Source organism: Brassica napus, chromosome C6, assembly GCF_020379485.1.
Source record: "Brassica napus cultivar Da-Ae chromosome C6, Da-Ae, whole genome shotgun sequence".
Lineage (NCBI taxonomy): Eukaryota > Viridiplantae > Streptophyta > Magnoliopsida > Brassicales > Brassicaceae > Brassica > Brassica napus.
The window spans coordinates 8849788-8862721 of record NC_063449.1 but is presented as its reverse complement, the minus strand read 5'-3'; the positions used below and the strand labels follow the sequence as shown (position 1 = coordinate 8862721).

The 12934-nt window shown below is 36.9% G+C and overlaps 3 protein-coding genes across 3 annotated transcripts; 1 reads left to right on the top strand and 2 right to left on the bottom strand.

Annotated features, from left to right (window-relative positions):
• Positions 1-644: 644 nt before the first annotated feature.
• On the bottom strand, positions 645-1988 carry LOC125588318 (proline-rich receptor-like protein kinase PERK10). Its single transcript, XM_048759608.1, has one exon. It carries the CDS (start codon positions 1986-1988, stop codon positions 645-647), a length of 1344 nt encoding a protein of 447 aa, XP_048615565.1.
• Positions 1989-4895: 2907 nt separating this feature from the next.
• LOC125588317 lies at positions 4896-6758 on the top strand. Its single transcript, XM_048759607.1, has one exon. It carries the CDS (start codon positions 4896-4898, stop codon positions 6756-6758), a length of 1863 nt encoding a protein of 620 aa, XP_048615564.1.
• Positions 6759-8296: 1538 nt separating this feature from the next.
• On the bottom strand, positions 8297-10669 carry LOC106354988. Its single transcript, XM_048759606.1, has 7 exons — positions 10464-10669; positions 10298-10370; positions 9812-10210; positions 9477-9716; positions 9094-9408; positions 8516-8997; positions 8297-8438 (listed from the first exon to the last, which is right to left on the bottom strand). Exons 1-7 carry the CDS (start codon positions 10667-10669, stop codon positions 8297-8299), a joined length of 1857 nt encoding a protein of 618 aa, XP_048615563.1.
• Positions 10670-12934: the final 2265 nt, after the last annotated feature.

The window sequence follows — 12934 nt, the reverse complement described above, 5'->3', positions numbered from 1 at the left end:
TACTGTGACAGAAGGATGAATGCTCGTAAGGGTGAAGAATCTGGTTAAAGTCCCCTCCTACCATCCAAGGCCTTGTATCGAGATCATGAGCAGAATGCAAGTTCAAAAGCTCCACCCAAAGGTCAGTTCTTTCTTCAATGGTATTTGAAGCGTAGATGGCAGAGTAGATGATAGGAGTACAATTAGGCAGCTCAATCTCACAAGTAATCATTTGCCTTGACTGTGTTATCACTCGAACTTTTGCTGGATCCTTCCAAATAAGCACGATTCTCCCATCTTCATCAGATGAATGGTTAGATAGATAGTGCCAGTCTCGACATAGGGTAGACATCAAACGGGGTAGAGATAGTTCCTTAATATGTGTTTCCAATAGAGCACCAAAAATGGGTCTCTGTGACTATAAAGCCAATCCAAAAATGTTCGATGTTTTACCGGGTCATTTAGACCACGGAGGTTCCAAAAAAAGAGTTTTACACTCATTATGTAGAAAAAGAGGGCTCCCCAGTAGACTGGAGAGGGTCAAAAACAGTTAGAAGAGGCAAAAAAGGGTTATTAGTGGAGGTATTTATGAAAGGGGAATTTTCAAGGTACCTAAGGGTACCAATCTCAGGGAAAGAAAGGTCAGGGGATGGTTTAGAGGACTGCTAGGTGATTTTGGGGGGTGCAGTAGGGGAAATAGTTGGGGAGGAACGGGTTCTTTTTAATGATGGTTTTTGAGGTTTGTCTGGAGAAATGTGAGCGGTGGGAGGGAAAAACTTCTGAGTTGGTGTAGGGACAAAAGAGGGAGTATTGAAAGCAGAGGGGCTAGTGGGAAGTGAAACAGTGTGACAGAGAACACTTTGGATCTGCTTGAAAGGGGGGGGGGGGCGACCGTTAAAATAGCAGATAATGAAATCTTTATGAAGCTCTGCGCCTTTGTGGAAGACAGAGTCCGGGATTAGCACACGAGGTCGACCAGTTTCAGAGATAGTTACTGGAGCGAGTCTTTGGAGAGACTTGTCTCCTCTCACACGAAGAGTTTCCGCTAGAGTAGGAGCAGCATTATGGGTTTGGGGTTGGGGTTGGAAAATAGGAGGTGGGTTTGGATGTGGGGGGACAGTGTGTGGCTGAGAATTGGGAATGGTGGATCTTACAGGAGGGGGAGGGGGAGGAGGAGCGTGATCAGAAGGAGTTAGGGAGGTAGAGGCACTGTTAGAGAGCAGGGGAGAGTTGTGGTTAGGTTGAAGGATTTTGAAATTGGTGGAATTTGGTTCTGCGCCTTTGTGGAAGACAGAGTCCGGGATTAGCACACGAGGTCGACCAGTTTCAGAGATAGTTACTGGAGCGAGTCTTTGGAGAGACTTGTCTCCTCTCACACGAAGAGTTTCCGCTAGAGTAGGAGCAGCATTATGGGTTTGGGGTTGGGGTTGGAAAATAGGAGGTGGGTTTGGATGTGGGGGGACAGTGTGTGGCTGAGAATTGGGAATGGTGGATCTTACAGGAGAGGGAGGAGGAGCGTGATCAGAAGGAGTTAGGGAGGTAGAGGCACTGTTAGAGAGCAGGGGAGAGTTGTGGTTAGGTTGAAGGATTTTGAAATTGGTGGAATTTGGTTCTGGTAAGATAAGCTTTTCCAGAGAGGGGGAAGGGCTAGAGGTTGAGAATGAGGAAAGGGTTTTAGGGTTTCCTGTAGCAGGAACAGTAAATATAGATTCAATCTCAGCTAGCGAACCAAACTGAATAGTGGCTTGAGAAATGGCTGAAGCTGTAGTTGGGTGTTGAGCTTGAGTCATGACAGTATCAACATGGGTGGCAGTAAGGTGGGATCTACGAGTTTGAGAACGGGTAAGAGGAGGAGTGGAGTCTAATGGTGGGAAAAGATGGGGAGAAAGAGGGGACAGGGGGTCAGGGGGGTCAGGAGGGAAAGGCGGTGGTAGGAGAGCTTCTCCGGAGGTTGAAGACGCTGGTTGCACGGCGGAAGCACGGCCAGGAAAGGCCCAACGAGTCTGCATTGGTAAGCGCATCAGAGAGAAACTGACTTTTTTCTTCTTCTTCGTCCGCGGAATCTCAAAACTCTCGATCTCATCGGCATGTCCTTGGCTTCCCTCTCAGCATCTTCTATCAAGGCTAATTAAGTTGATAGAAGATGCTGAGAGGGAAGCCAAGGACATGCCGTTGAGATCGAGAGTTTTGAGATTCCGCGGACGTTCTCCTTCTCTTGCATGCCGCCGCCGCTGCACCACCATCAGTGGCCGATACACTTCTCCTAATCGTTTTCTTATGTGGAGTATTGATTGGTTCCATCTTATTGAAGTTCTTCATCATCGAAGTTGTCGTCATGGTCTTCGGATTCATCTGCTCATAACCCATCATATCTGCCTATGTGTGTTGTGCACATATAATATATATACCCAAAGAAGAACCCACAAAGCGAGAGAGCCAAGAGGAAAGAGAGAGAGAGAGAGAGAGAGAGAAGAGGATATGAAGTTGTGTTATCAATGACTTGAAAACATATCCAACTTAATATATAATAAAGAAATTGCAGAGGGAAGATATGTACGGATAAAAACACTATTTACTTTTATTTTTTTAACATGTTTACCAAAAAAAAAAAAATGTACGGATGATAACAGATGGCGTTGAAACTTGAAATTCTCTGATCTATTTACTTTGGCTCTATCTAAACTAGGTAATAAACCCGTGCGGGAACTCGTTTTATAAAATATACTAGATTCTGACTTGCGCGCTAGTGCGAGTATGAATTTTTCAGTTTTTAATTATTTATTTTATTAAATGATGTATTTGTAAAATTCATTCATATTATATTCATTAAGTAAATATTTGTTTTTCTTCATCTTAAACTATCTTTTTTTTTACGAATGTGTGATATCATATAAAAAAATATTTAAAAAATGAGTGTACATAGTTAATTAGATAATTGTAAAAACATAAATTTTTCTTTCGTTTGCGATATCATATAAATAATGATCCGCCCAGTTAACAAAAATCATGATTTTTTTTTATGTGTAATGTTTTTTTATTTTGACCATTTCCTTAATTAGAATATTTTTAATATCTTTACCTTTTTATTTGAAATGTAACTCAATATTTTTTTAAAATTATAACAAAATATTTAAAAAATATTTTTAGAATTTGTTTGAAAAATATGAAAATTACATTTTAAATTAAAATTATCCTAAAATATGATAAGTTTTGATGTAAACGAAAACTCAAATTATGTCAAAAATAATTATATTCAATGATAATAACCTTTTAAAAATTGATTATTTAAAAAACAAAATTTACAAAAATATTGTTTGAAAGAAAATTCATTTCTCTTTCAAATATAAAATGAAAATATTATAATTAAATAATAAAAAATATAAATAAAAACCATAAATTTAGCAAATGAGAACTGAGTTATATTATGCTTAAATTTTATTTCTAACAATTTAGCAAATGGCAAATGAGTTATGAGCAAATAATACCATATAATTTTTAAAAACATAGTCATTCTTAAGTATTTTTTGAATAAATAAATATTTTTTAATTTAATCAACTGAAAATAATATCCATACAATTGTGTGAGTCAAATTCTAGTTTTATTGATGCATGTTATATATTAGTGCTGTATGTTTTAGGTAACATTTTAATGATGCACGTTTTTAAAAATCTCTATTATTAAAATTATGCAATTTTTTTGTTGATTAAATGATATTATGTCCAAATTTATTTAAGGATATTTCATTAAGGTAATTGAAAAAGACAAACAATAAAATATGAAGTTTAAATTCATTTAAGCATATTTCATTAATGTAACTGAAAAGACAAGTAATAAATTAGGCAATTTTATTCGTTTTAGGATATTTCATAAATGCAACTGAAAAAGACAAACAAAAAAATAGGGAGTTTAATTAATCAAGTAAGAACATTTTCAAATGGGTACTTCTCTTTTAATAATATAGATTCTCTCCGTTTTCTTTTAAATGACGTCCTGTTAAGGTATTTAATACAATGTTTTCTCTACCGCTGTCCATCATTTAATTAGGGAAGATTACTCAAATAACACTAAATATTGTTTTTATTACTAGATTAGCTTATAACTTTTTTTAATTACATAAATGTTTTTCATACCCATAATGCCCTTCTTTCTTTAAGTAACAAAAAACATAATTACCAAAAATGCCATTTTATTTTTTTTGCCACGTCACTTAAAAAAAATGCTTACGAAATTGCCACGACGGACAAATAAGTCTGCCGATTTAAATCTGTAACACGTTATGGCAGTTTATCTAGGCTATCGCAGATTTATAACATACCACAGACTTATCAAAAAAGACTTAATTTCGTCAAAGACTTTCAGTATAAGTCTACTATTCATTACCATAGATTTATTTAAGTTGGCAGGTTTTTTTTAAGTTAGCAGCCTTTTCATAGCAGTTTTCTTGCGTATGATAGCAGGTTTTTAATATGTAGTAGACTTTACAAAGTAAACCAAAATGTTCTCGTAGACTTTTTTGTAGTTTGGCATATTATTTCATTTTCGAGGTAGCAGACTTATATTTGTTTTATTTACTTACAGCAAACATTTCGAATAAGTATCCTTCGTGGCAGACTTATAAATTAATTACAAAATAACTCTATTTGATAGCAAGCTTTTATGTACTGTGTAGCATATTTAATTTTACGAGGTATCAGCAGACCTTTTAATTTGGTGGATTCCGGTTTAGTAAATTAACCAATTTGAATTAAAAAATCCGGTTAACTTATCTAATTCCAAAAAGGGTTAACTAATGAACCAAAAAACAATAACTAACCTAGGTCACGATTTATGTTTAGCCGTAACATCTTCTTCTCCCACAAGTCACGATTTCTGTTTTTTGACAAGTGGATTACGCTCAAGTTCCCAAGGAAAATTTATGGAGGAAGTTATAGCAGTTTGTGGCCAGTGGTTACTGGAGAAGGAAAGGTGGATGTTTCACGTTGATAAGAGAAGAGGAAGCAAAGTTATTCCTGTAACTGACACTACAACCTTCGAAGATATGATAAACATGGTTTATGAGGACTACGGGTTAGATAAGAGACGTATTTGTATCGAGTTGAGTTACATGCTCAGTAGGAAGAGTTTGTTGAAGCTAACTCTTGACACACCACCAGTGAGAATTGGGAATTTCCGTCAATTACAAGGTTTCTTTCGTCACCTGAAGTCTGACCACGTTCGGCTATGCGTGGAGGTCACTTGCAGAGTCAATAGGAAGACGATGGAAAAGAGCACTCATGGAGGTGTCGTGAATCAATCTGATCCTAGTCCTGCTGAAGACTCAGACACCGATGGAGAGCGGTTTGACTATTGTGATGATTCAGATGGTGCGACATCAGATGATGAGGACTTTATAGCCTACGGAGTACCTCCAGGAGTAGATATAAATACGAGGAAATGGCACACGCCAAAGGTGGGGCTAGCAACTACATTGAAAAAAACAAAGGCTGTAACTACGCATGTCAGACAACAATTGAGTTCACTAAATATAGTTGTTGGCCAAAGTTTAGAGTCCAAGTTTGCATTGAAAACAAGACTTCAGATGCTGACGGTAGTGCAACAATTTGATTACGATGTCGACTACTCAACACCTGATCTGTTAGTAGTAAAGTGTTGGGTTAGAGGTTGTAGTTGGAAATTAAGAGCATCACCAACAAGTGATAGTCCTCACTTTACTGTACGCGGCTATGTTTCAGAACATACTTGTTCAGTTACAGAAAGATCAGCTCGTTGCAGACAAGCAACACCAGAGATTCTTGGAGCTTTATACACTGAATTCATTGGTGGAGTGGAGCCAAGCATTTTGCCCAGTCATGTGATGCAGTCGCTTAACATGTGCTTTGGAATAAAGATTGACTACTGGAAAGCTCATCGGACGCTGCAATATGCAAGAGAATTGGTTAGGGGATCTGCTGAGAGTGGATATCATGATTTACCTGCTTATCTACACATGATTAGGGAGGCAAATCCTGGGACATTCACTCGCCTAGAGGTAGATTCTAGTGACAGATTCAAGTATCTTTTCCTCGCATTTGGTGCTAGCATCAATGGGTTTCCATTCATGAGGAAGGTTGTTGTTGTCGATGGCACATTCTTGCAAGGAAAGTACAAAGGGACTCTACTAATTGCGTCATCACAGGATGGCAATTTTCAGATTTTTCCAATTGCATTTGCGATAGTCGATACGGAGAACGATGAATCATGGAAGTGGTTTTTCAGACAACTCAACTGTGTGATTCCAGATGACGAAAAACTTGCTATTATTTCAGATAGGCACAAATCAATTGGAAATGCAATTACCCATGTATATCCAAAGGCCAGCCGTGGAGTTTGCACTTATCACTTATACAAGAATGTGTTGGGAAAGTTTAGAGGTCGAGAGTTGCTTGGCTTGGTTAAAAAGGCAGCAAATTCATTCAGACTTTCAGATTTTGAGACCATATTTGAGGAGATCAAATCTATGCATCCGGCATTGCATGGCTACTTGCACAAAGCAGATGTAAGGAAGTGGGCACGTGCTCATTTTCCTCGTGATAGGTATAATTTGACTACAACTAACATAGCCGAATCTATAAATAGAGTGCTTTCAGATGCAAGGAGTTTGCCCGTTGTAAGACTTTTAGAAGCAATAAGGCAAATGATGACGCGCTGGTTTTCGACTCGGAAGAATGATGCATATTTGATGAAAACAACTTTAACTCGTGGAGTAGAGAAGCTTTTAGAGGTAAACATGAGTTTCTAAAATGAACTATTATTTATGGAACACAAAACTAACATTGCAGACATACTTATGTAGGGTCGTGTACAATTCGCTAAGCTTTTAAACGTACAACAGATAGATAATCACCAATATCAGGTGTCAAGTGTCTCATCTACAAACATAGTGAATCTGACTCAGCGGAGATGTTCATGCCGCAGATTTGACTTGGAAAAATTACCTTGCGTTCATGCAATTGCAGCAGCTGAGGCGAGAAAGTTATCAAGGATTTCACTGTGTCATCCATACTACCGTTCGAACTATTTGTACAATGCTTACTCCACAGCAGTAATGCCAAGAGATTCTGAGACGCAGGTACCTGACAATGTCGAAGGCAAAATTTGTTTGCCACCTGAGGTTCGACAACCACCAGGGAGACCCAAAAAATCAAGAATGAAATCTTGGTTTGAGAAAGTTGAAAGTAATAAACTCCCAAGAAAAGAGCATAAATGTTCAATTTGTAATCAGGTTGGTCACAATTGTAAAACATGTCCTGTTGGTTAGTCAATTTGACTGACTTGTTTTTTTTGTTTTTGTTTGCACTTGTTTCTTGTTTCTGCTGAGACAATTCAATTCATTTTTTCTTGTTTCTGGTTAAACTATTTACTCGTGTTTCTGCTGAGACAACTCTTGGGACTTGTTTCTTGTTTCTGGTTAGACTAAAATTAAGTGACTCAGAGTAATAAACAACTAGTCTCAAAGTAATAGACAAGTCGTGAAATAAGCAACACGGATTTCACTATGTCACCCATACGAGTTCTACTTAAAATTCATAATCAAGTTACACAACTTCTAGTCATCAAGTAGATAATGATTCCAAAACATGAAACACTACGTAGCAGTAAATAAGTTTGCTTTCTAAAACATGAAAATACTACAGACCCGAAACTTCATCATAGATCTCAGCAGCTAACTTAATACGCATTGATGGAATACACTGGTCAGAAAGTCCTTCAAAACCACAGCCAATCGCCTTACACTCTATATACTTCAGAGCGTAAACACCACAATCACCAGGGATTTTATTCTTGGGCACACTTTTAAGTCTTGAAATCTTGAACTGCTGTGAACTCTTCTTCCTATCTGGAACCATTTCATTCAGCAATAGAGGAATCATCTCCATGAAAGGACGACACTCTTCTTGTAGATCCGTGATGCTTGGGACAACTGTCTGTATGCTGTCATAAACATGGATTATTTTCTTCAGAAGATCCACTTCTAAAGCGACCCAATGGTTACCATTTATCAAGTGGCAAAGAAACAATCGATCCACATCCTTCAGCCACTGTCTGTTGTTGGAAAACTCTGTAGGATAATTTCCATTGAAGACCTTCTTGTAAGTGTCGGAGAACTTCCATGTCTTAGGATCATATGTCTTGTAGTCTCTGGCCCACGACTTGACAAACCAGTGGTCAAGAAAAGCGATCCTTGATGAAGAGTATGGTGACGGGTTCTTCATATGTCTTTTATGAAACATAAGCATTGCAGATGCCATATTCTGTCAACAAAAAAATGAGTGTCCGTTAGCCACCCAAATTCGACGTAAGTACAAGAAAAAATAAGAAACTTACAGAATCTGTTAGCCACCCGGATTCATCTGTTTCCCAATCATCTCTTGGCGTTATTAGCCTCATGTAGAAGTGAGTGTCTACATCATTATCACCACTGAAATGAATAAAAACAAGCTCAAGTTAGTTTAACAGTAATGAGAACAAATAAGAAATGTTAGTCATCACACTTACGCAATATTGTGCAGATAATCTAGTAGCTTCTTAAATTTTGTCTCATCTACTTTAGCTAAAGGATCATAGTAGGCTTTAGAGACACCTGTTATGATCCTCTTCACAGTTGAGTTCCCTACATATGGATACACTTGAGTCTTTGTCAGCTGTGGCTTGCGTTTTTGCAAAGGTCCATCCAAGAATGATGCTGCCAACTGGTCTAATGTGGCATCTAGTTTACCATATTTGTTCCTGTCTTCTGAATTAGACCATGTTTCAGCAGAATCTCTGAGTTGTGGAACTACATTCTTCTCCTTCTTCACTGTTTTCAAATCTCCAGCGGCTTTTTTTGCTTGATTTTTTCCAACAACCTTCTCACCATCAGTGGCAAGTAGAACATGAGACGTTAGCTTGACCTCTGAATTTTTGGCTTTCTTTCTAACCACACATTGTACTGCTGCAGCATCCAAATGTGTTGGTGCCTTGTCTTGGACCATCCATGACTATTTCAGTATGTAAAATAAATAACAAGTTAATTTTGAGTAGTTAGATACTTTGAACTGAAATAGATATACTAGTAGGAGAAGCAAAACACTAACGGGGTCATTGCTGTTGACTTCATCTTCTTGGTTTACAAAGTGTGCATCATTTTTTGGGGCAATGGCTTGCATCTGCTCTCGAAGTATAGCAACATCTTCTTTCAACGTTGAGATTTGCTTCGCAAGTACCAGCTCGACTTGACCAACTCTTGCATTTACTTTTGCCTCAATCGTTGTGTCTACTGCAGTCAACACCTTCTCAGCAACTATTTTGTCCATACTTGCAACCGTTGAAGTCAGTGTCTTCGCTGCTTCAATTAAATCATGCTTGAATCCATCATCTCCATCGGACCTAAGGCCGGATCCACATGCATACTATAAACCAGTAAACAAACTCAGTAATAAACATTAAACATGTACGTAAAAAAAGTTTATATACTCACATCAGATGTCCTCTCTTTTGGCATTTTTTTCTTGACACACGCTTCACATTCGCTCGCTAGTTTTCTTTTCGCTTTGTTTGCTACTGGTGCATTACGTGTGTTCTGGTTCCAATATGTATCATCGAGCTCGCCATGTAGAATGTCTGTGATCAAGTTGTGAAGATCATCATCAACCTTGTCCTCCGGCCATTGAGGGTATATCTCAGCTTCTGATTTGACAATGAGATGTCTGACTCGTACCTACCAATCAAGTAATGTAAAGATATGTTAGTATTTTAATATGTCAAGTGATCACTTTTTAATAAGAGCTAACAATCATGAAAAAAAAACTTAACCTTCTGATGGAGACTTTTCTCCTTTTTATAAAACTGATCCCAGTTTATGCGGCAACGGGATGCAGACCAAGAGAGAAGAGGAACCTGGTTACCCTCTATACGATTCCCATATTCTTCTCCAATACCAGGTATCGACTCATACACCCAGATTAGGAGAGCATGTACGCATCCGCGAAGAGTATACTTGTTCCTTTCTTCAAATGAAATAACTTTCACTGAATTTACTAGGCTAGAAAATGCGACACGTCCCCAAGGGTATCTCTCAAATTCTTCTATGTCTAGAACTCTCTTTGCTTGTTCCAAAGGAATTCTACTGCCAGGAGAGATGCCAAGTACTCCAATAGATAAGACACTGAGTAAGCCAATCAATCTTCTCTTCTCAAACGACCAATTCCTAATCTGAGTTAACAATAAGCGCAGCTCAGAAAACATAGGACCATGTGAAGGAGACACACCAATCTCTTCCTAAAACGGCTTATGATCAACCTCCACCTTATCATTTATGTCGAAAGGCTCACAATTAAAACCTGTAATCTGACCAAACTCATATAGAGATAGCCTAATTGGTTGACCTTCTATGACAGATCATATCTCATGGATATTATTAACCACCAATTGGTTTGTCAATAAATGGTGAACTGCCTTGGCTGACCATGTATAATCCATCTCTTTCAACTTCACAATAACTCCAACAGATGATGTTTTAATGGATTCCCACGCATCTAAGCCAACTGCTTCCTCGACCATCTGCAAAGCAGCCAAGTGAGAGTTGTGATTCATGCTTTGATGTTGCAATGGACATTTCCCCTCTTCATACAACTTTGGTGGATATGTTTTTGCACTGTTTGATAGAGTCATCTCTCTGTAAAAAGTATAAAAAATGTACAATGTAGTTAGAAAAACATATGTTTAATTAACAACTATCAATTAATAACATATGAAAAAAAGATGCAATCCAACCCGTAAAATAAAATTCAATGATACCCAGAACCACCAAAATCAAAAAAAATTTGCGACTTACCCTTGATGGCACGATTTATGTGTCAACTAAACAGATTGAGGGGGTTGCGAGTTTGTACTACTGAAGTAATCAACGAGAATAAGAGTAGAAAGCAACTTACATAAGATGGAACTCTCGATTTCGGAAACGTAATTTTGGATCGTCGGATTTGCCTCTCTAATTCACTTGCCCTTTGTGAATCCGCAGTTTTTAATGATAGAAAACGGTGCCCGAAGTCGGAATCAAGGAGAAATCAATTCAGAAACAAATGAGCCTTGATTGTTGAAGAATTGACAATTTGGGATTTAGGGTTCATGTCTACTGAGAAAGGGGAAATTGTGGAGTGAAAGGGGAAAGCGTGGAGTGATACATTTTTGGCTAACGGTTTTATTTTCTTTCATTTTTTTAATTACATATGTGTTTAATGAGATAATGGGGTATTTCTGAACTTTTGTAACATATCACGTTTTTCTTTTTTTGTGTGTGTTACTCTAGTAATTTCTTTTAAAATGTATGTTATTCTAACTAATTTCCCTTTAAAATATAATGAAAAAACTAATGGACAAGGTCTGTTTATAGTTTTCTAAAAGATCTATACGAACAAACAATCATGAATTTTCAGATTTGAGTTAGTTATTACCTTTACTGAAAAGACACATAATTAAATAAAGATACTTCTTGAAATATTTTAATAAATTTTCTAAAATAATTCAATTTTTATTATAAATAATAAACACACATAATTCTTAAAATTAATAATTGTAAAAACATTTATCAGTTTAACTACATTTTAAAACTAATTTGTCTTTTATAAGGAATTTTTTTTAAAAACATTCTTAACACTAATAATTGTAGAAAGATATTTATTGATTTAACTACTTTTTAAAGCCATTTTGACTTTTAAATAGAAAGATGCAACTCTTTAAGCTAACACAATTTAGAAAATGAAAAAAAATATTCAATACTTTTTATGTAAAGATACGTATTTATGATGACAAAACACATCACAGCTTTTTCACAACTTTTTCCAATAACTCCATGAAAACACACATATTTAATTTGAAAACTCTAAATAAAAAGACGCTTGTGCAGAACATCCAACACTTGTGCAGATATGATTGCCAAACAAGTTATCCCTTCTCAACAATCATTTCATTTCTATAGTCATGTCCCTAACTTTATAAAAGATGCTTTGTCAACCGATTATTTTGATTGATAATGCAATATGTTTCTGTGAAAAAATAAAAAATAAAAATAAAAAGACGCTAATAATAGAAAGATACAACCTTTCACAATACTGATAACGACTTCGAGGCCTTTGAGAAACAATTACGGTGACACACAGGAAACAACAACTCTCCATCATGATTCATGCATGACGTACATCCCCTCCGTAAAGGGAACCAGCACAATCAATTGATGAAGTAACAAGACCTTTTTCCATTGCCTTGGAGTAAAAGAGAAAAACAGTATCTATATCTTTTTTTTTTTATCAAAAACAGTATCTATATCTTTTTTTTTTTGATCAAAAACAGTATCTATATCTAAATTGCAATGCACACACTGGAAATTATCCGACCATGGCTGCTTAAGATTCCGTTTTGACAATTCAAAGCCAAGAAACTCACCAGATAAAAGAACACAACAGTCTGTAAGAGATATCCCATATATCTCGAGAATATCTTCTATGATTTGAATTCCTCTGTTTTAGGAATGTATAGTTATGGGATGACCTATGAGCTTTGTATATATAAGTCCTCATGTATATTGTAAAAGATATATTAAATACATTCTTAACATGGTATCAAGAGCTTAAGATTACCCTAAAAAAAATTTTCACTCGGCCGCCACCTTCAAACCTCTTCTTCTTCTTCTTCGTCAAGCTTCAACCATGGCCACTCCTCTTGCAGAAACTGTTCAAAATAACCAGAATCTACTCAACATTAATATGGTGAATATCACCAAGCTCACGACAACAAACTTCATGACTTGGAATCTCCAAGTAACGGCTCTCCTCGATGGTTACGACCTCGTAGGACACCTTGATGGATCCACGCCGGCACCGGAACAAACCATCACCGTCAATGACGAAACTACTGTGAATCCAGCCTTCACCAAATGGC

What these genes read in the sequence shown, in the direction of transcription:
- LOC125588318 (XM_048759608.1), bottom strand. Translation starts at nt 1,988, where the DNA reads ATGCAGACTCGTTGGGCCTTTCCTGGCCGTGCTTCCGCCGTGCAACCA.
- LOC125588317 (XM_048759607.1), top strand. Translation starts at nt 4,896, where the DNA reads ATGGAGGAAGTTATAGCAGTTTGTGGCCAGTGGTTACTGGAGAAGGAA.
- LOC106354988 (XM_048759606.1), bottom strand. Translation starts at nt 10,669, where the DNA reads ATGACTCTATCAAACAGTGCAAAAACATATCCACCAAAGTTGTATGAA. An exon ending in AAAGAGATGGATTATACATG is followed by an intron (nt 10,371 to 10,463) that starts GTCAGCCAAGGC and finishes TCAACCAATTAG; the next exon opens with GCTATCTCTATATGAGTTTG. An exon ending in AAGTCAACAGCAATGACCCC is followed by an intron (nt 8,998 to 9,093) that starts GTTAGTGTTTTG and finishes ATACTGAAATAG; the next exon opens with TCATGGATGGTCCAAGACAA.